This window comes from Psammomys obesus, unplaced genomic scaffold (genome assembly GCF_907164565.1).
Source record: "Psammomys obesus unplaced genomic scaffold, mPsaObe1.curated_primary_1811, whole genome shotgun sequence".
NCBI lineage: Eukaryota > Metazoa > Chordata > Mammalia > Rodentia > Muridae > Psammomys > Psammomys obesus.
The window spans coordinates 748,159-770,115 of NW_026596234.1; the positions used below are offsets into that span (position 1 = coordinate 748,159).

Below are 21,957 nucleotides of genomic sequence, written 5' to 3' on the forward strand. Positions count from 1 at the left end.
ATATAGTCACCTATCTAAGTTATTTTAAAATACTATCTTAAAATTTATTTTTACGTTATGTGTATGGATTTGTTTTGCCTGCATAGATGCATGAGTACAACATTTGTAGTTCCCAAGGAGGCCACAAGAGGGCGTTAAATCCCCTGGTACTGGAGTTAGAGGCGTTAACTGTCAGGTGGCTGCTGGGAACCAAACCCACGGCCTTTGTTAGGGCAGTCGGTGCTTTTAACTACTGAGTCATCTCTGCAGCCTGATTTATATAGTTCTTTCACAGAGACTCAAATGGAAGATGATCCAGCGGTGATGGTAAAGCCAGCCTGCACAGGGAGCGGGCAGCCCTTTGCTCCTCTTGTACCTCAAGGCCTCCTCTGTCTGGATGGGCCAAGCTAGTGCTTCTTCCCTTAACCAGGTCCAGTTGGGTAAGCCTGGTAGGGGACAAGGATTCTTTACTAGGCATTGGTCTGGTTACCCCTGGAGAGGCTGTACGCACTTTCCTGCATTCCCAGTGGAGAGAGAAAGCTCCGGTGCCCGGTCACTTGATGTTAAGAGCTCAGAGCCCGCTGGGCTGACCTTTAGCCCAGATCTTGACAATGGCTAGCTAGTATCCTCCTCTCCCAAAGCTGTCCATTTCCAGACTCCAGGCCAACTCTGATCCCACGCTGGGATTCCCTCGGAGAGCTGGAGCCGGGTCACAGGGCTGGCTTGCGTAGTTTTGCCCTTCTGGGGGTGACAGCAGGGACGGACTCCCTGTCAAGGATCCCCAGGCTTAGGAGGGTGGGAAGGGTTGCCAGGAGAGGCGGTGTACACCTGGAAGGGCTGCCGCCACCACGGCGTCGCAGGGGTTAAGGCGGGCGGGGCGGGGCGGCGGGAGGAGCCCTCGCCGTAGCCGGCCAGGCACCGAGGCGCGCGCGGAGCCGGGTGGCCGCAGCGTCCCCGCGCGCGGCCGGGCCAGGTAGGAACGCATCGCCGCAGCCGCCCTGGCCATGCGGCTGCCGGACCGGAGGCCTGGGCTGGGGCCCGCGCCACCCCCCGCGCGCCGCCCCCGCTGAGCCCGCGCCCGCCCGGGCGCCGCAGGCACCATGGTGCAGAAGTCGCGCAACGGTGGCGTGTACCCCGGCACCAGCGGGGAGAAGAAGCTCAAGGTGGGCTTCGTGGGGCTGGACCCCGGCGCGCCCGACTCCACGCGCGACGGCGCGCTGCTCATCGCGGGCTCCGAGGCCCCCAAGCGCGGAAGCGTCTTGAGCAAACCGCGGGCGGGCGGCGCGGGAGCCGGGAAGCCCCCGAAGCGAAACGCCTTCTACCGCAAGCTGCAGAATTTCCTCTACAACGTGCTGGAGAGGCCCCGCGGCTGGGCGTTCATCTACCACGCCTACGTGTAAGTGGCCGGCGGTGCGGTGCGCCGTGGGCCTGGAGGGACCCTCTCCGGGCCGCGGGCTGATGGCAGGCGCAGCTGCGGTGAACTGGGGGACCCTGGTGTGCGTGTCCGCGCGCGCGCCTGGTGCGCGTCGTGGGCGTGGGGTTTGGGTCGTGGCACTGCAGTCTCTGGTTAGAGCAAAGGACGGAGATTGGAGAGTGACTTTGGGAGATCGTTCTGGAGTCAGGGACCGGTTTTTTTTTTTTTTTTTTTTTTTTTTTTTTTTTTTTTTTTTTTTTTTGATTGTTTGGTTTTGGGAGGGGGTCCGTTTGCGGCCGCCTAGCTGGGCCGTACCAGCCCTTCCCCCGCAGGACGGGATGTACTGGCGCCCCAGCCCCCCTCATCCCGAGAGGCCCCTCCCCACAGCCCGCAGCGCGGAACAAAGGGCCAGCTAGGAGGGAGGGCGGCTTGGCTCTAGGTCTGAACTCATTCGCCCCTCTGCACCCCTGTGGGGTCTCTCCGACAACCAAGCAGGGATCGTGAAGAAGGCTGGCCTCTTCTCAGCCATCCTCCTAACCTCTTGCTACCTATCTGAGCTTCCGGGTTGCAGGACTGGGGAGGGGACCTAAGATCACATCACCTCAGCCCTTGGCTGAGGGTAGCTGCCTGCACCCATCCCTAGAGGCCTACTCTCCTTCTTCCCTACACTCCAAGCAGCCCATTTGCACCGGCTGATGGTCTCTCTACACATTCTGGGCTTTAGATGTCTGAGTGGAGACCAGCAGCGAGGACCGCTGTTGTCCCCCAGCGCTGCCAGCTTTGGGCCTGTCCCCAAGTCTGAGACTCCTCCTGGGGCAGAGCTGGCAAGGGTTGAACTCTGTGTTCATGTACAGGAGTGTGTGTGTGTGCGTGCGTGTTGGTATGCATAACCTCCCAGTGCAAGGACGCTGGCTCTCCTATTTCAGTGGAACCAGGGACAGAGGAGGAGCACTGAGACTCGGCCATTTTGTATGAGCATTTGGGGTTAGGAGTGAGACCCGTGCTCAGGAAGTCTTTATCAAGGTGTCCACCTGTCCTGGCCTTGACAGGGTATGCGTCCCGTGAGTGGGCCGATGTGTGTCTGGAAGTATTCTGCCTGTGACGTGGATAGGTTTGGAGGCAAGGGAAGGTCCATAGACAGAAATTCCAGGCTGCCTGCAGAATGATTTCCTAGGGGTAGCCACAAACTGTGTGTGTGTGGGTGGGTGGGGGGACCCTATGGATAGTCCTGAGATTCCCCAAGGCACAGGTTTCACCAGTCAGCCTGGCCAAGGGGAGCAGCCTGTGGTGTCAGCCCCCAACTCTCCAGAGAGGTGAATTTATTTTCTCCTGCCCAGGGTCCTATGTTTCTCTTTACTCCCATGAAGGGCCCATGGTGCTTCTGCTGTAACCACCCCCTCTTTGCCTGTCTTGGGGCCCAAGGGTTTCTACTATGGTTGGCTGTAGATACCCAGTCATGGTCCTGGCCCCGGGTGACTCCTGGGACACAGGCAGGATGGACTCCTGTGTCCACAGAGCTGAGTGTGGCTACCCAGACTGGCAGCATTATCTAGGATTCTTTTTTTTGGGTCTGTAGCCTCTATGGGACCCTCTCCTGTCCTTGAGTCTGACTTGTTAGCCTCTCTCTTTACGCTGCCTGCACCCTGTTTCCCAAAAGTACCAGTCTCCAGAGCTCAAGAGTCCAGTGTGGGAGGCCCTCGCTTTATAGGATCGGTGTCCTCTCCCCACCTATATATCCTCAAGTCAGTCCCAGTCCATCATAGAGCAACCCTCGCCCCTGAAGTGTACCATCCTATTTCAGCCTGCCACAGACCCTTTGGCTTCTTCGCTTTGTGGCTGGGGCTTGCAGGGAGATGCCTCGGGATGGGAGCAGGAGGGAACGCACTGAAGAAGAGCCGAGTCTCTGGTTGCTAACTCAGGGCCAGACACAAGTGTCTACTCTTAGAACCCCTGGTAGCCTTACTTTTTCATCAGTAAGGTGGTGACAGCCACTCCCAGCTGCCCGGACTTTGTGAAGACCAACTGATATCTTCTAGAGTGCCTATTAATTCCATTGTGAAAGCTGACACATCCTGACTGCCTTTCTTGCTCATGACCCATGCCCCCAGTCTCCAGGCATGGAATCTTCCACCCTGACACTTATCTGATTTAGGAAGTCCAGTTGGCCTGAGATTCCTGGGTACATGGCCAGTCCTTGCGTGGACTGGGCCATGCTGTGTGTTAGGCAGTGTTTGGTTTGTTCACCAGTTAGCAAGGAAGATGAAGCTTCTCCTGGGGCTAGGTATCTAGTGGAGAACAGAGGCCAGGCTCATAGTCGTGAGCCCCGCACCTAAGCAGTGCTGAGTTTTCCTGGGCCACTTTCCTTCTGCCTTTGGCCATCAAAGCCTGGTTTGTGAGAGGTCCAGTTGTACCAGTCTCTTGGCCAGCCCTGCTGTATCTCTGTGGTCAGCCACCGCCCAGAGTCAGGAGGGAAGTGGCCACCCTTGTTTTTGGACCGTGGTGGGCAAGGTCAATCAGACTCACTGGCCATGAGGCTCTGCAGTTTGCCTTTTACAAAGTGATGCCACTATGGCCTGCTTGTGAGAGATGTTTTCAGAAACATCTGCATTCAGCCTGGGGGTCATTGTGAACTGCCCAGCTCCCCCCCACACACACCAAGGGTGGGCCTCAGCAAAGACAAATCTGGGCAGAGGTGGGAGTATTATGGGGTCCTTAGAGCTCCAAGTAGCTCAGGGACATAGGGAAAGATTGCGGGGTGAGGATGTCCCTGCCACACACTAGCCTTTCTGCCTGCAGGCCAGAGGAGCATGATGGGGAAACTGAGGCTGAAAAGTTTTTTTTTTTTTTTTTTTTTTTTGTGTGTGTGTGTGTAAGCTAAGGGGTGGTCTACCTTAGATCTGAGAGCTGAGAATGTAGAGTGTAGATCCTTCCAACATCTAGTGGACAGCTAGAAAGAAATGGCATTTGAAATAACTAAATGGGTAATGAAGTCATGAGGGGTTTATGCTGTGGGTTCTGGGCTTACCCGTGGCTCAGCTGTTTGGGCTGACCACCAAGGTCCCTCTGTCCATAGTGGCCAGGTATCCCTGTAGGGAGCCCCCAGAGCTGTTGCCAGAAGCTGTCCAGCCAGTGTCATCTCCCATTTCACAGAAAAAGCCAGAATTAGGATCAGGGCCTTGTTCAAGGATCTTTGGGTGCTTTGGGACCAGAGAGGACTGTTTCCCCAGTAGAATGGTACCTAGGCTGCCTTGCAGTTCATTCTCATCTCATTACTTGCTTTTAGCTCTGAGGCTGGTAAGAGCCCTGGAAATTGGGGGTGGGCAGCTCATTTGAGGAATAGGTACAGGCCTGGTCCTCATCTGAGGCACACAGGATAGGGGTCGCTTGGAGTACTAAGGTCTGGTCTCTGAGTGTCTTCCAATGAGGAAAATACACAGGCTTTTGTAAATCCTCACAATCTTGGCTATTCCAGTGCACACTGTGAGGTATTCTGATCCCTGTTAATGAGAAAACAGGGCTGTCTCGTCCTCAGCTCCTCATAGCGTGAACAGTGACTCCACTACTCTCTGTAAGGGCGAATCTAGGGAAATGGGCAAGTCCCTACGACCAAGGGTTGGGTACATGGCATTTGGAAAAGAACTACGATCACTGAATGGTGGCGTGTGCTCAGCTTCTCTCAAGGAGCAGGTTTTCCTGCAGCCTCATTGATTGAGACTCAGAGAATCTTATGGAAATTTCCCAAAAGATTGGAAATACCTCAGAGAGTTGTGGTTTCCAGGGAAACCTGTGTTTCTCATGGGGCCTGGACTTGTCTATCTTGCCTGGTTGATAAATGACACTGAAGAGACAGAAGAGTCACAGTCCCTCTGCCTTGGTTGTCTGTAGAGTAAACTCTTAAACACCCTTGCATCTGTAAAGAAACAATGAATTAGCAAATAGGCGTGGAGCTCTCTGGGTATTGTTGCAGATGAGAGCAGAGAAATCTCAGTTTAAAAAAATTATCTAATTTTATTTTATGTGCATTAGTGTGAAGGTGTCAGATCCCTTGGCATTGGCATTACAGACAGTTGTGAGTTGCCGTGTGGGGCGCTGGGAATTGAACCTGGGTCCTTTGGAAGAGCACACAGCTCTCTTAACCACTGAGCCATCTCTCCAGCCCCCGAGAAATGTCATTTTTATAGACCCCAGCATGAGTCAGATATGTAAAGCCATCTCTACAAAGACTCAGAAGGAAACACAGCTTGTCTACGGCCTGGAGAACTTCGACCCCTCCCCGTTAGTGAGAAAGCAGGGCTGGTGTGGTCCTCAGCACCTCATAGCATGAACAGTGAGCCGCTGCTCACTCTAAGGGCGAATCTAGGGAAATGGGCAAGTCTGTGGGACCAATGGCTCTTTGGAGAACTCTGTGGAGTATGCTAACAGCTGCACTTGAGCATATGGGTCCAGAACTGACATGTGAAAGGATGGAGAAGGGATGTGGTATGTTCTGTGTGCTACCTGTGCACCCCTGTAGTTGGATGGAAGGGTCGGTCCTGGCCCTGATCCTGGTCATGTCCTTTAAAGGCTGAAGTGACATTAGTGGGCCCCATTTCGGGAGGAGAGTAAGCTCTGAGCTGGCAGCTGCTGTTCCCTGGTAAGTCAAAGCTGATAAAGAAAAATGCTTCTTTTCACAGACCTTGGCATGTGTCCCATTTCTTATTACTTATCACAAATAGTGCTGAGCTGGGCCGTACTGGTGCACATCTTTAATCTCAGTACTTGGGAGGAAGAGCCAGGGAGATCTTTATGAGTTTGAGGTCAGCCTGGTCTACAGGGTGAGTTCCAGAACAGCCAAGGCTACACAGAGAAACCCTGTCTCAAAAAAAACAAAAACAAAAACAAAAAACCAAAACACAAACAACAAACCAAACCAACCAAACAAAAACCAAATAGTGCTGAGTGAAGCAATCATTTGCCATGAAGCTACCTATGTGCCTTCCGCTCACCAAGTATGAGCCTTTGTGAGATAGATGCTGGAGGTGAGGTTAGCAGGGGACTCTTGTTATCTCTCAGGGGTGAAGGATAGCAGGGTTTGAGACTCAAGGCACTGGATGGCCCTGCTTCTACTGACTGGTTGCAGATTCTGGACTCCAGTTTCCTTGTCTATAATATGTGAGTTGATGTTCCTGGATGGGAGTGGGGTTGGGTCACTAGACACAAAGATTTGCAAGAGCTGATGTTCACTGGCTTGTGCTGCCTGAGGTTTTGCAGAGTGAGACCTTATCCAGTGGGGTGTGGAAGTCTTGGGACTGTGGCTGGACCAGGTGTAGACAGTGACTGTCAGCCTCCCATTTATCAGCCAGTCCTTCAGCAACGCCTCAGGATACAGTCTGTACCCTGATCTCGGCAGGATGATTTTGGCCACTGTTTAACAGGAGACACAGGCTTAGAAGGTTTAGACATGAGTTCTGAAGCTTTCCAGATGCTTGTCCAGTGGGCCAGCTCCAGCTGTTTTCCTGGAACGGTGTGTTTGTGTGTTGATTAGGAGGCTGAAGGTGTCTGTGGAACCGAGTGGCATGTGTTACATACAGTACCTTAAGAGCCGGGCACTGAAGAAAGGATTTTGGATTGAAAAATACAGTGTGTAGGTTCTACCGGTAAGCCCCTCAGACCACAGAGCTGCCGCCCTGGGAGCCCCGCAGACATCTGGTTTCTACCTAGATGTGGAAGATTTGGCTTGGCTGAGCCCCCTCCACAGTGAGCGATGTCCTCTGTGCCTGCCAAGCACGGCCCTTTCCCTTTCATGGCTGGAACTGGGCTTTGCTTTGAGACAACAATTTGCTGACAGCGTCTCACTCACAGTGACGCACCAGGCACCAAGCCGTTGTTTGGAGGAGGGAACCCAGTAGCATCTGTCCAACTGCCTAACAACAGCAGAAGCAGTTTATCTGATCTGAGATGAAATGCAGGGGGTCGAGTCGACCTGTGAATGTCCCCAAAGATCAGTTTGGCAGTAACTCATGGTTGCCATGTACCTGCCCAGGCTGTACAGCCAGGTCTAGACCTGTACCAAGTGAACTCTGATTTCTGCTTCCTTGCTGACTTTTTTCCTCAGAATCTCAGGCGTGTCCTGCGAGCTGTGTGCAGGGGCTGTACTCCATGTCCATGTTTCCAGGGCTGTGTCTGGAGAGCGATGTCTAGTGTGGAGGACTACTGCCTCATGAAGGACTGGGAGCAACACGAGTCCTCCTGGCACTCTGCAGGCTCTCTTTTTTGCGTGTTACATGAGCATGTGTATAGAGGCCAAAGGTCAAGCTTAGTTGCTGTTACTCAGGAGCTATCCATCTTTATTTCTGAGACAGGGTCTCCCACTGGGAGTTGGGTTTCACAGATTAAGTTGTCTCTGTCTCTTCAGCGCCAAGATAACAAGTGTGTGCATAATGCCTGGCTTTTTAAACACAGATACTGGGGATCAAACTCAGGTCCTCATGCTTGTGTGTCAAGGACTTTACCAACTGAGCCATATCCCTAGCCTCGTTTTCATTCTCTTAATCATTCCTGGCACCAAGCAAGGCAAGGAACTTAGTGGGTGAGGCTGAGTGATATTCTACAAAAACATGCTGAGAAGGATGTGGGTTCTTGAGCTATAGAGCAGCTGCCCCCGTGCACTCCTGCTGAGCAGCTGGTCTTTGGTCTGGGAATAAAGACGCACCCAAGGGGAAGATCTTAGCATTTTTTCCTGGTCCTCCCTGTCCCTCTTCAGTGGGCTGAAGGGAGCGGCTGCTGGGGCCGTGAGGGCCTTTGTGGAGGAAATGAGGGCTCTGGGACAGTGGCTTCTCTGCATGGAAAAGGGAGGCAGGATGTGTTCCAGACACACACCCGGATGTCTTTGGGCTCAGTTGGCTATCCAGCTGGAACCAAATCAAGTCCTCAATTTCTTTTTTGATAGTGGGAATAATTTTGTGAACACCCAGCCGGACGGTTATTCTAGAATGTTCTAGTGGGAGTTGCTTGAAAACTGTCTGCATGGACTCCTCGATGATCTCATGGGTATCGGCAGTCTCCAAGGTATCACTTGGGGTGGCATCCCCCGAGATCCTTCCTTGCTCCAGGTTCTGCATGGTCTCTGGCCCCTTCCATCTAAGATCCACCAGCTCCTGTGCTGGGGACCGCCTCATAAGGCTGAAGCTACTTTTCTGCCCTAACCTGGAAAGACACTGGTTGGTGAGTACAAGGCAAGGGCCAACTTTTTCATGGGCCCTCGTTTTGGGAAACAAGATAGGAATGGAAATTTTTGGAAGACCCGTTCGGAATAGGCTGTGTTGATGGGTAGTGCAGCAAGTGTGTGGGGCTCTGAGCCAGATGTAGTGGTGCTCTGTAGTGCCCGGAGGAGGCATATTGGGACCTCTGGAACACCAACACTTGGATGTTCCCTTTATTTTTGGTTGGTTATTCTTTTGAAAATTTCATATGTAGATGCACTGTATCATGGTCACGTCCATTCCTAGTCTCCTTGCTCTTCTCCCCAACTATCTTCTCTACTTCATGTCCTTGTTGTTTTTTTTTTTTTTTAATTTTCATTTTATTTTGAGAACAGGTCTTACTATGTAACCCTGGCTCTCCTCAAACTTGGTATGTAGACCAGGCTGGCCTCAAATTCACAGACATTTTCCTGTTTCTACCTCCCCAATGCTGGGCTTAGAGGCATACACCACCACACTTGGATATTTAATTTTTTTTTTTTTATAACCCACTGAATCCAATTGGCATGGCCTTTAACACCTGGGTGTGTGGTTATCCACCAGGGCAAGGACAACTTACTGGAGGCCACCTTCCAAAGAAAAGTGACTCTCCATCCCCCAGCTCTTACATTCTTTTATTTTCCTTGATGTTCCTTGAGCACTGGTGTGTGCACATTCATGTATGCACGCGCGCGCACACACACACACACACACACACACACATGAGCACACATGTACAAAAGTCACATGAAGCACACATACAGAAGACGTGCTGGCGGAAAAGCATGGGGATTAATGAGATGATGTGCAGTGTAGCGATTCCCCAGGATGGCCTTCTTTCCAGTCAGCTGTGTCTCTCAGCTTCTTCTCTTTGCTAGAGATAGTATTCATGCACACTCCCAGGGTGCCTTGTAGACCGCCATGGAATCTATAATGGCCGTCTGCTTGCCACCTGCACCTTGCCAGTTCTGATATTTTCCTGTGCTAAGTGTGGCGGAGGTGTCCAAACCCTACTGACTGAGAACATCCTGACCTGTGGGAAGGGTTCCTTGTTGGTAGAAATGAAGGACCTAGCTGAGATTTCCCCACTGCTAATGTACTGCTGTGAGGTTCCCAGATGTCTTAACACACACATCTGGGCTGTGGAGGATATTACAAAAAGCTTTATGATTAATGTAAAAACGACTTCATCCACAACAGTATCTCTCCTCAGGCTAGATATTCACATATTAGAGCCTGCTGTTTGTTACAGTTATAGAAAGCCTCTGGTGGGAGACAGCATGAGGGTCAAGGGTCTGGGACCATGCTTGTCATCCTTCCTATTCAGGTGACCAGCACAGAGGAAGGCCTGCTACTCTTGGGGCGGAGTTAGGAGTTTCTGTGTTCCCTGAATTGGGAAGGGACAAGGGGAATGTAAGTTTGGCACTGTGGCGCTGACCATGGTCCTGGATTGGAGTGCATAGTGGTATTTCCTTGTGGGTGAAAAGCTTCATGGTGTTATTGCTGCCCCTGCCTTCTCACAAAATGAGGGCTTGGGTCACAACTGTTAGCCTTTGAACGGACAAGAGTTTGGGGAGTTATTTCTAGAGGGTGCTAAGGAGTATGGGACAAAGACACAGGGAGGTTTCCTTCTCCCTGGGTCAGCGTGAGGAAAACTGTCTCCATGTTGGCGCTTTGCGACACTTAGCCAAGTGCTGAATTCTAGCATGCAGAAGGAAACTGCGTGGGCAGACAATTCTGGAGGCTCTGGTATGACCAGCTTCTCTGCCTCTCACTGAAGCACTTTCTTCTTTCTCTTGCTTTATTCTCTCTCTCTCTCTCTGTCTTTCTTTCATATGCCCAATGCAGGAAATTGGCAAAATTCTGGAAAACAAGAGGTGTGTTTGTATCTCCTTTTGACTTCCAGATCTCTGTTTCTCTGTGAGTTTCTAGAACAAAATGAGACTTGTGGTCTGATTTCCATCCTGTGTTCACAGCACACTGGGTTTTCCTTATGGAATAAGTGTTCTGTGACGTGTCTTTTCCTATTGTCAGTAGACCGTTGTCAATCCATCTAGTTCACTTGGGGACACTCAGTTTAAGATAGTGTCTCATTCAGTATCCTATATACTTGTATGTCTACATGAACCATTGTTCATAGGTGTGCCCTGTTCAGGTGGTCCATTTCTGCAGGCTCTGTTTGTGACTGTATTCCCTGCTCTGCTCACCTGGATTATTAGGGAAGCTGGTGAGGAGTAAGGGAGGCCCAGGGGTGGCCTAGGAGAGGCTCGTATCAGGACAAGGTCCTGTTTGAGGGGTGAGCTCTCAGCCACTGAAGCTGTGCACATTTCTGGGAAAGAATATTTAGGAATAATCAGGAATCAGTGTTGTGAGCTGTGGGGCCAGCCAAGGAGCACAGGGGCATGCCTGTCTATCAAACTTGGGATAAGGAAGGTGGGCTCTGTGGTGCAATGGATAGCGCATTGGACTTCTAATACCACTCCTAAGCATATATCCAAAATACGCTCAAGTACACAACAAGGACACTTGATTAACCATGTTTGTAGCAGCTTTATTCATAATAGCCAGAACCTGGAAACAACCCAGATGCTCCTCAACTAAGGAATGGATACAGAAATTGTGGTACATTTACACAATGGAGTACTACTCAGCAATTAAAAAAAAAAAAAAAAGGAAATCATGAAATTTGCAGGCAAATGGTGGGATCTAAAAAAGATCATCCTGAGTGAGGTATCTCAGAAGGAGAAAGACACACATGGTATATACTCATTTGGTATAAGACATAGTATATACTCACTTATAAGTGGATATTAGACGTATAATATAGGGTAAACATACTAAAATCTGTATACCTAAAGAAGCTAAGCAAGGAGGACCCTGGGTAGGATGATCAGTCCTTATTCAGAAAGGCAAATGAGATGGACATTGGAAGAGGGAGAAAACAGGGAACAGGACAGGAGCCTACTACAGAGGGCCTCTAAAAAACTCTACCCAGTAGGGTATCAAAGCAGACGCTGGGACTCATAGCCAAACTTTGGGCAGAGTGCAGGGAATCTTATGAAAGAAGGGGGAAATAGAAAGACCTGGAGGGGACAGGAGCTCCACAGGGAGAGCAACAGAACCAAGAAACCTGGGCCCAAGGGTCTTTTCTGAGTCTGATACTCCAACAAAGGACCATGCATGGAGATAACCTAGAACCCCTGCACAGATATAGTGCATGGCAGCTCAGTCTCCAAGTGGGTTCCCTAACAAAGGGAATAGGGATTGTCTCTGACATGAACTCAGTGGCTGGTTCTTTGATCACCTTCCCCTGAAGGGGGAGCAGCCTTACCAGGCCACAGAGGAAGATAATGTAGCCATTCCTGATGAGACCCGATAGGCTAGGGTCAGATGGAAGGGGAGGAGGACCTCCCCTATCAGTGGACTTGGAGAGGGGCATGGGAGGAGATGAGGGAGGGAGGGTGGGGTTGGGAGGGAATGAGAGAGGGGCTACAGCTGGGATACAAAGTGAAATAAACTGTAATTAATATAAAAAATAAAAATTAGGGGCTGGAAAGATGGCTCAGAGGTTAAGAGCACTGGCTGCTCTTCCAGAGGTCATGAGTTCAATTTCAGCAACCGCCTTGTGGCTCCAACCATCTATAATGAGATCCAGTGCCCTCTTCTTGTGTGCAGGTGTATATGTAGACAACATTGTATACATAATAAATAAATCTTTAAATTTTTTTAAACTTGGGATAGGGAGACCTATGAGTTACTCTGTCAGGAGAGGCATTGTTGGGGTACCCTAACCACCTGATGGGCCACCTGAACCTTGAAAGATAATGGAGATTAACACTCAGGAGGAGAGAAGTTCCATGACGATCTTTCATCCAAGCAGCTAGGGGGAAGCCCTTTCATAAGGGCTCCTATATGCTACTTCTAACCCTCAAAGCTTCAAAGTGGGGCCTATAAGGGGAGGAGCCCAGGTTAAGTCCAGGAGTATCTGTTTTGGGGGTTAAGTGTCAGGGAATAGCAGATACAGGGAGGAAGGCCTGGGCATGGGAGGGAGGGGACTGGTACTGCTCATGGACAGCATCATTTCAATGGTGAAAGAGGGCATGTCCTGGAAGGTATGATGCCCAGTCCACCATTGTTCAGGTCCTTTCATGAGTTGGAAACACCCTACCTGTACTCAAGCCTTTCCAGAGAGACTGGGTTAACTGGTCTTGCCCCAGAAACTTCAGAGAACACTTTTCATCTTTATCTCAATTTTCAAGATGGCTCCATAGGAACCAAGTGCTCTTGAGCTGGAGAGTCTCTGGGCACAGTCCTGCAAAGAGACCCCAAGACATAGAGAAAACATTGCTGGGAGCATAGAACTGCCAACTCTGGAGAAATAGTTCACTCTGCCAAGTATGCTTGCCTATTGTCTCTTTAAACTGAGAAGAAATTCTCTCCCAACGTGACCCTCACCATTTGTGGGTGAGTGAATAGGCGGTAATTTGTATGGGCACCATGTGGCCATCAGTGCTCTGTAGCACCCACGACAGCCACCTCTCTGGGCAGTTCCCCATTGTGCTCCTTTTCAGTTCCTGGTGCTCACTGATATCTTCCCGTATGTGATAGGTTTGTTGTTGACATTTCCTACAAGTGGGATCATGGTGTTTCCTGTGTGCAATGTTTTTCCCTCTGTGGGGTTTCCTTTGGGTGGTGGAGGCTTACTTCTTCCTGTGGGTCTCTAAGGTCCAGGTTACCTGTCCTCCTGTCTGCTGATGGATATGTGGCTTATCCGTTTCATTAGGCTATGAAAGCCCAGCTGCCATAAAGCGGGGGCTAATTTCTGTGATGCACACATAATTTTCCTGGGGACACAGCTTTGTCTGTGGTCAGCTGTTTTTGTTCTATGCCAGGCTTGGGGTGGCCAGGTTCTTGGAGGCAGACCCCCCTATTCATCCATTCTCAGACCTACACAAAACTCACCTTACTGATTTCCTTTCTCAGATGTTTTGTGAACAGCACAAAGGATCCCCCAAATGATGCTGGGATTGGTACAAGCAAGTCTTCTGAAGCTGGGTCCAGTTCGGTCAAGGCAGGGTCCCGCTAGTCAGGACACATGGTCCTGTGTACAGGCGTGAGGATGGTCTGGGCACTGGAGAGGGAAGAGCAGGTGATACTAAGTCCTTAGTGAAAGTAAGCACATCTGAGGAAGAGATGGCCCCGGCTGTGTTAGTAAAAGGAAACCCCAGGTATCAAAGGAGGTATGCAAAAACCCTGAGGAAAGGGGGTGTCACGGTGAGGCTGAGAAAAAGCAATAAAGGAATAAGGAAAACTGTTGAGTATGGCCAGGCTTTTAGGGCCCTGGGGCCATCATAGAGCTGTGAGCAGGGGGCTGATGCAAACTGACTGCCGTTTCCACCAGGGCTCTCTGGCTACTCCTGGGATGGAGACGGGACAGGTTCCCTGTGGTCTCAGTGGGATGCACAGTTGGCTGGAATGGGACCCTGAAGGGAGGGGACTGAGATAAGCTCCTGGGTGGTAGTGAAGCATGCTAGGTTGGGGGCTGCGAGCCTGCAGTAGGGATGCCCTCTTGGATGAGTCAACAGGCAGGGATGCAGTGTGGGCCTGGCACGGCCTGGGACTGTCCTACCTGATGTATATACTGGGCTCTGTCCAGCACCCATGATGACTAATGAAAGTAAATTAACCTCATGGAGTTTCAGTCTCCAGGAAGCTCATATAGGAGGTGCCAGGTCATGAGGCGGTGCCTTGGAAGGACTCGCCTGTGCTGAGCTGGCGGGTTCCTGCCTGGCTGAGCCTTCCATGGCTCTCAGCTTGTGCATCTGTGCCTGTAGCAGAGACTTAGCCTTTCTGGGGAGGCCGCATGGTGTCTACAGCAGCTGTTATATTTGTGAGTCTTGGGCTTCTGATGGAGTGAATAGCTAGAGGGAACTGGGTGTAGATGGGTCAGGGAGAGCGGCAGCTCCAGATCTGTGTAGCACCCTCCATCTTTTTGTTAACCATTGTTGACTATCCTGTAGCCACTGGTCAGTTCGGGCGAGGGGGTCCCTTGAGAATACCTTCTGACCTTAGTGTTTGAGATGAGGGCAAGATGGGAGCTAGCTGAGGCCATTTGAGGAGGCCTCAAGTGCTGAGACAGCAGATGGGCCTCCAAGAACCTGTGGCTCTCTGAAGTGTGGTCTATCAGGGTCTGAGGCATTTCCTGAGCATCTGGTGTGCACTGGGCCTTGTCTCCCCTGGACCATTTTTTTCTTACCTCCCAGGGCTTTATGTTCTTAGGGGTGATGCTGGGTTGGGTAGAGGGGCTCCAGGGTGACAAACAGGCCCCAGGGTAGGGCAGCGTGAGGGTGGGACTCATTCCAGCAGTGAGGTCCTTAGAGGGAGTGTGGACACTGTCCTGTCGAGGCCCAGGGAATGAACAACAGTGTGGGATTTTTTTTTTTTTTTTAATTAGAAGCAGCCATCAGCAACCCAACTCTTCTTCACTCCTGACATTGGAGGAGGCAGTAGGTCCTGGCAGCAGAGCAGTTTATTAGGGGGAGAAATTAGATTCCAGGTTACAGCGCTGGCTGCGCCTAATGGACGAGGCGGCAGGAGGTCCTTGGGGAGCCATGTGTGATCTTAACCAGAGGGGATGTGTGTGGCCTCACTGTAGTTGCCCTCTTCAGGCCTTACAGTACTCCAGCCCCTACGCTGGAAGTGCCCAACATGGTGGGAGTGGGGATTATTCTGGTTGGGCAGATTTCTGCTGGGGACACTGTGTGGACATACAATCCCCTCCTGTGGACAGGGTTCCCATGAGGGGTAGTTTTGCCTGCTCTAGCAGGATCCCATGCAGGTGGCCTTGGAGCCCCTCTTTTCCCGTTTGTCAGTGGGGGCAAGAACGCTTACCTGCCATGAAGTAGACGAGGGACTTTCAGTCCATGTAACCGATTTCAGTAGTCTAAGAGCTGTGAGCAAGGCTGGGGATCTGTGATTACCGACCTTCCTTCACTATCCAGATGTTAGACATTTTTAGTTACTAAATGTGCAATGGGATGGCAAACCCTGGCCTCCTCAAGCCAGCCTTTGGGGTCAGGAGCCAGGCTGGAGTGTGTTCCCAGGGTCTGGCAGTGAGACAGCTAGGGTGTGAGGCAGGATTGGAAGGGGATGGCAGCACCTTTGTTATGTTTTTTGTTTGTTTGTTTTTCAGAAGAGAAAGATTCCCTATTATAAGACTAAGGAGGCAGGGGGAGGAGAAAAGTGGAAGGAGAGGAGTGTCTCCCTGGCATGCCAGCCTTCCTGGCATGTAGGGACCGTCTGTATAAGATACATGCACACCCAGATGTGTGCCTTCTATACATCTCAACATGTGCAGGCACCAGCTGTTGTTGAGCATTGTGGGGTGATTCTGGGCCTGACTGATGGCCCTCTGACCCTGCATCCTTGCCCCCCACCTTTTCTCCCTGCCTGTCTCCTCTTCTTTGTATTCAGGTCCTGATTCAAGTCCCATGAAGCCCCTCTTGCCGCTAGATAGAGACAGATTGGCTCTAATTCTCCCTGCGGCCTCTTGTGATTTGGGTCTGGATGTGCTTCTAGACACAGAATAGTTCCATGAAAGTCCCATCTCTAGAAGACTTTCCCCGTGCTAAGGTGGGTTGCTGAGGACTGCCTGAGGTCCCTGCCTTGCTCTTTTCTGGCTCTTGGAATCTGGGGCTGGGGACCAGCTGCTTGTGATGCTGGTCTCCTTGGCAACTGCTGTCAGGGAAGCCTCCTGAAGTTGAATCTATTATCATAATTAGCCCTGAAACCCCTTGTGTTTTGATTCTGGGCTGCAGAAAAACCAGCCATCTTCTTGCTCCAGCCCTCTTGTCCTTTCTGAGCCTACAGGCTTAGCAATCATTAGGCTGGAAACGGTGAGAAAGGCCTCTTCTCATCCAAGACTCCTAGTCTTGGTTTGTGGGTGCTGGGGGAGATGTGGCCAAGCCCCAGAGCTGAGGATAGCTTATGGCCTGGAGCACCCCTCCCCCCAAACTGCTTCTCCTATATCCTCCCAGTTCCATCTGGTTAAGAAAAATGCTGAACTCTTAAGTCTGACTATTTTGTTACAGGGGCAGTTCCTTTGATGGGCAGTCCTAGTGGATGGTCCAAAGCCCCTCTGAATTCTGTGGCCATGCTGGATGAATAGTCCCAGGGTTCCCATCCTCTCTCAGAGGGGAAGGAAAGTGATGCCTGGCTGTCCATTGCAGTTGCCATGAGTGTCAAGAATCAGAACACAGCATGGCAGGGCAGGAGAGAAGGGAGGAGATGGGCGTTCCTAGAACACAGTTTCTTCCTGGGGCTGAGTGACCTGGAGGAGGCTAGCTTTGAGTAGAGGCCAGCTCTCAGGGTGACCTCATGTTCTTCTGCTGTCATTTCTCCCCTGTGCTGTGGCTAGAGGCTTGGGTCTGTGAAGCACCCACATCACAGAGGCTAGAGCCTAAGTGAGCACACCTTACCTCTCCTGAGGATAGAAGGTAGGAGGTGGCAGAGTCCTTCTCACCAGCTTTCTAGTGGCCCAGTGGCCCTCCTCATCTCTAAAGTGGACAAGAGTCTGGGATGTGTTGGGCCTGGTATGTACTGGACAGGACAGTCACTAGTCACTGAGGTGCTTACAGATGGATGAAGCCACAAGCGTTCAGGCAGTTGTCATGGGCCTGGAGGTGTGGCTAGGCTAGGTCCGTTCTTGGAGGCTTCCTGCCTGGGGAGGAGCCTGGTCACACAGCCTGAGCTCCTTCCTGTCTCTGAGCTTCCAGGAGCAGCGTGGGCGCTACTCTTCCTGCGTGTCCCTCGCAGCCTCCCCTGCGCCAGCCTTCCTGGAGGGGGCCATCTGCTCTGTCTGTTCTGAAAACTTAAAAAACAAACCGTGGAGCGGAGGAGCCATGGCGGCGCTTTCTGGAACCTGCTGGGGTGGCAGGGCTCCAGAGTGGCTTTCCTCTGTACAATGGATGCCACACAACCTGCTGGCTGCACGAGAGCGTTCACGTTCCCTTAAGATTAGACACTGGCTTTGTATATCCAGGCCATCACATCCACATTAAAAAATGCCCCTGCCTATAGAGCCTCCAGAATGTTCTGAGACACCTGGTCAGGGACCCTTAGGAATAGGTCAACTGGCACCTTGGCCTCAGTTGTCTTTAATTAAATTTATTTATTTATTTGGTGTGTGTGTGTGTTTTCAGGCAGTCAGGCATGCGCAGAGGTGCCAAGTTGATTTTTCCTTGCATCGTCTCAGGGATTGAACTCAGGTCATTGGGTTTGGTGACAAGCTCCTTTTCCTGCTGAGCTATCTCATTGGATCAGCTTCACTGTTTTTAACATAAAGGAATATGTTGTAGCATGGTGAGCTGGATTTTCTGGACCAAGTGAGGTCTATCCCTGTAGTTCTGTCCCTGACCCTGATTTCTATTTTGCCCAGGTCCAGCACATGCCCACCCTCTCTATTAAACCTTTCATCTGTAAACAAACAGACAAACAAAACCATCCTTGATTCTCTCCTAAGCAAGCCTACTCCTCCTTACTTAGCAGATTTTGGCCCCAGGGAACCCCTTTTGGGGAAGCCTCCTCTACCTTGCCTTGTGGGTTGAGATGGTCCTGGCATATTTTCTGCTACAGGCATCTTTACTGTTTTTTTTTTCCATGTGTTTTCATCATCGCTCAAGCCTTCAGGGGCCTTTTCAGAGTGTGGGGATCCCCATGCTGTCCTTTCTTTCCTTGCTGACTGGGCTGGGAGAAGATACCCAGGCAGTCAGAATCAGTGCTAGAAGGCCTGTGAAAGTCTGGTTTTTTTTTTTTTTTTCCTTCCAGGGCTCAGTTAATTGAATAAATTGGCTAATGAGCAAAGGAAATTAATTGCAGTTTTGAAATGTGACCGTGGCTTTGTGTTGTTCTGATTGTGCCAGCAGCCTGTCACTGCTGCTAGTGCCTCTGCTCAGGAGCTCAGGGCTTGGGGCTCCGGTGTGAAAAGTACTCAGGAGCCGCAAACCTAGGACCTATGCCCAGGAAGATTGTCAGGGACTGGGCATCTCTTTACAGTGTTGTTGTTTCAGCGGAGGCGGAGGCGGAGGCTGAGAATCCTGGTGACAGAGGCTCTCTGAATGCTGCTGGCTATCTGATACTGTGGCCTGAGTCAAACTGGAACATACACTGAGGGCCCTTGTCGCATCTTTAGCTCTTGCTGGGGAAAGAACGGTGTCTTGACTCCTGGCTGGTGGTTGGAGTGATAGGGTACCTTGCTTCTCATACCAGCCTGTGTCCTCTTTGTCTCTTGGATTTCCCTTTCAACTTTGGAACTCTTGCTTTGTGTGTCTCCCTTGGCCCAGTCTCAGACAGACACAGAGAATTGAGCCTTCACCATCCTCCTGGGCTAGATATACGGCTTTCATAATACACAGGCTCTGGCATGGTATGTTCACTGGCCTGTGTGGAGTCCTGGTACTTGTTATTTTGAGAATAGGGCAGCCAAGTCCTGGGTAGGTGTTGGTGAGATCAGGGTTGGGTAATGGAGACATTTTCTTTTAACTCACTAACTAACTAACTAACTAACTAACTAACTAACTAACTAACTAACTAACTAACTAATTAACATTCTGATTGAAGCAGCTTCCCTTCCTTCCTCTCTTTCCAGTCCCTCCCTGTCAACACCCCATCACTCAATTTATCCCTCCTCCCTTTCTCCTTAGAAGAGGGGAGACCTCCTGTGGATATAAACACATCCTTGGCATATCAAGCTGCAGTAAGACAAGGCACATCTTGTGTGGAGGCAGCTCAGTTAGAGGAACAGAATCCAAAGGCAGGAAACAGAGTCAGAGACAGTTCCTGCTCCCACTGTTAGGAGTCCCACATGAAGACCAAGCTGCACAACTCTCTTACATATGTGCAGAGGGCCTAAGTCTGTCCGATGCATGCTCTCTGGTTGGTGGTTCAGTCTCTGTGAGCTCCTGTGGGCCCAGATTAATTGGTTCTATAGGTTTTCTTGTGGTGTCCTTGACCTCTCTGACTCTTCAATCCTTCCTCTTCCTCTTCTGAAGGATTCTGCAAGCTCCACCTAATGTTTGCCTGTGGGTCTCTGCATCTGTTCCATCAGGTGCTGGGTGAAGCCTCTCTGATGACAGTTATGCTAGGCTCCTGTCTGCAAGTATAGCAGAATGTCATTGATAGTGTTAGGGGTAGGCTCTCTCTCATGGCACGAGTCTCAAACTGGGCCTTTCATTGGCTAGCCATTCCCTCGATTTCTGCTCCATCTTTACCCCTGCACCTCTTGTAGGCAGAACAAATTATGGGTCATAGGTTTTGGGGCTGGGTTGATGTCCCAGTCCCTCCATTGGAAGTCATGCCTGGTTACAGGAGGTGGCTGTTTCAGGTTCCATATCCCCCATTGCTAGGAGTCTTAGCTAGGGTCACCCTCATAGATTCCTGGGGCTTTCCATTGTCTTAGGTTTCTAGCTCATCCCAGAAATGCCTCTCCCTTGACTCCAGTTGTCTGATGGCACCTGGCCCCAAATTTCTCCCTATGGCTGTCCTAGAGCATTAAGGGCATTCCTGTTTGACCATTAAGTTAACTGGTGCTCCCAGGCATCTGGCTGTGTCCCTTTGTTCTTTCCTTACCCGTAAAAGACAGTTGTACATACCAGTGTGACTGTGTCAGTATGCCCCAAAGGCCAAGCACATGTCTTGGTGTTGCTATGTTTTTAGATGTGATGGACATTTTAGCTAGCAACCATGGCACAGGTAACCCTTTACAGTGTTCAGGTACTTGGAATCATGGAGGGTGGGGATGGGATTGGACTCAGGGTCCTCTATGGTGCCAGGAGCCTGCTGAGTGAGGGATGAAGTTGTAAGCATCTGTGAGTTAGACTTGCAACAGGTCCAGGGCTCAGGTGGCCAGGTAGGCAACTGCCTATAGCACAGGATGGGCATGTGTTGGTCACTGGTATGTGCCAGGCCCCATCAATGGACTGCTTGGATTGCTGATACATTCCTGATGAACCAGTTCTGCTTTGGGAATATGGAACTGGACTTTGAGGATCTAAGACTGCCAGGCTGATGGCCCTAGGCTTTTCACCCAGACAGTGTGCCATTGGGCCTATATACTGTGTACTGTTTCCTCTCAGGATGTGGAGCCCAGGTTGGGGGGTTCAGGATTCTCCTGCCTCCACCTCCTGAGTACTGGGTTAATAGGTATGCATCAGTGGGGTTTTACTCTGCTGGGTACTAAACCCAGGGAATTGTGTGTTCTAGGAAAGTATTCTGCCAACTGATCAGGATCTTTAGCTTCTTGTTTTCCTGCTTATGTCTTATTCATTGTGAAGGAGAGGGGCCAGGGCCAGGCAGGAAGGTAAGCGCATCACCATTATGGTGAGTGGTGAACTTGGAGCAAGACTACCTACCCTGACCCTCAGACACTCAGAGCCTAAGAGGTCTTTAGTCTGTAGGAACAGAAACCAAATGCAGCATCTTCAGCAATGGGCTTCATCATCTGCAGCTCCAGTTGTTCTGGCACAGCTGGTTGTGAGTACTAGCTGGCATTGGCTAGCCAGGCTTTTACCCATGAGCACCCCTGAACCCTGGACCAGAAAGGGGACATGTTCTCATGGACAGCATCCTGACCTGCAGTAGAGGATATCATAAAATGGCAAGAGGGAGCTAGTGAGCTAACTGGTGGTGACGGTGGTCAGTCCCACACATTAGGCTGAGAGGAAGATTTATGTGGCGGCAACATGACCCCTTGGACCTAACTGCTGTCCAAAGGGGAGGGCCATGGTGACAGGAGGACTCTAAGGACCAGCAGGAACATGGTAGCTCTCTTGTCATAGTTAACATCATTATCATTGCTGTGTGCTGGACATGTGGACGGATGCCTGGCTTTTGAAGGTAGCAGGGGACTGCTGGCAGGTGGGAGCAGGCACAAGCAATGTGAAGTTCTTGATGCCTTGTGGCCAGGCATGTTTTATGCACAGGATCTGATGACTGTATGTTAGATGTGCCTATTTTGTGTGACAGGTTGTCATCTGCACAAAAATGTTAATATCCCTTGAGCTGCCTAAAAACCAGTGGGCTTCTGACATGCACACATCCCATGTACATCCGTGGGGCTCATTTGTATTGGTTTGTTATCTCTCTCTCTCTCTCACACACACACACATTTATACACATGTGAAGATTAGAAGACAGTTTGTGGGAATTGGTTTTCTCTCTCTACCACATGTAGAGGAGATGTCTAGGGGACAAAACTCCGGCCCCAGGTTTGGCAGCAAGCATCTTTCCCTGCCAAGCCATCTCACTGGCCCTAGAATCTGCCCCTTGTGATTTAGCTGTAGCTGTTCC

General features: G+C 50.8%; 1 protein-coding gene across 6 annotated transcripts in view; it reads left to right on the forward strand.

Moving 5' to 3' along the window:
* Nucleotides 1-977: 977 nt before the first annotated feature.
* The window catches only part of Kcnq2 (potassium voltage-gated channel subfamily Q member 2), a 58,761-nt gene continuing 37,781 nt past the window's right edge, over nt 978-21,957 (forward strand). For all 6 annotated transcript variants that reach the window (XM_055596073.1, XM_055596071.1, XM_055596068.1 and 3 more), the window contains exon 1: nt 978-1,375. In XM_055596073.1, the coding sequence (XP_055452048.1) occupies nt 1,080-1,375 (296 nt within the window). In that variant the 5' untranslated portion in view covers nt 978-1,079. The remainder of the gene's footprint in view (nt 1,376-21,957) is intronic.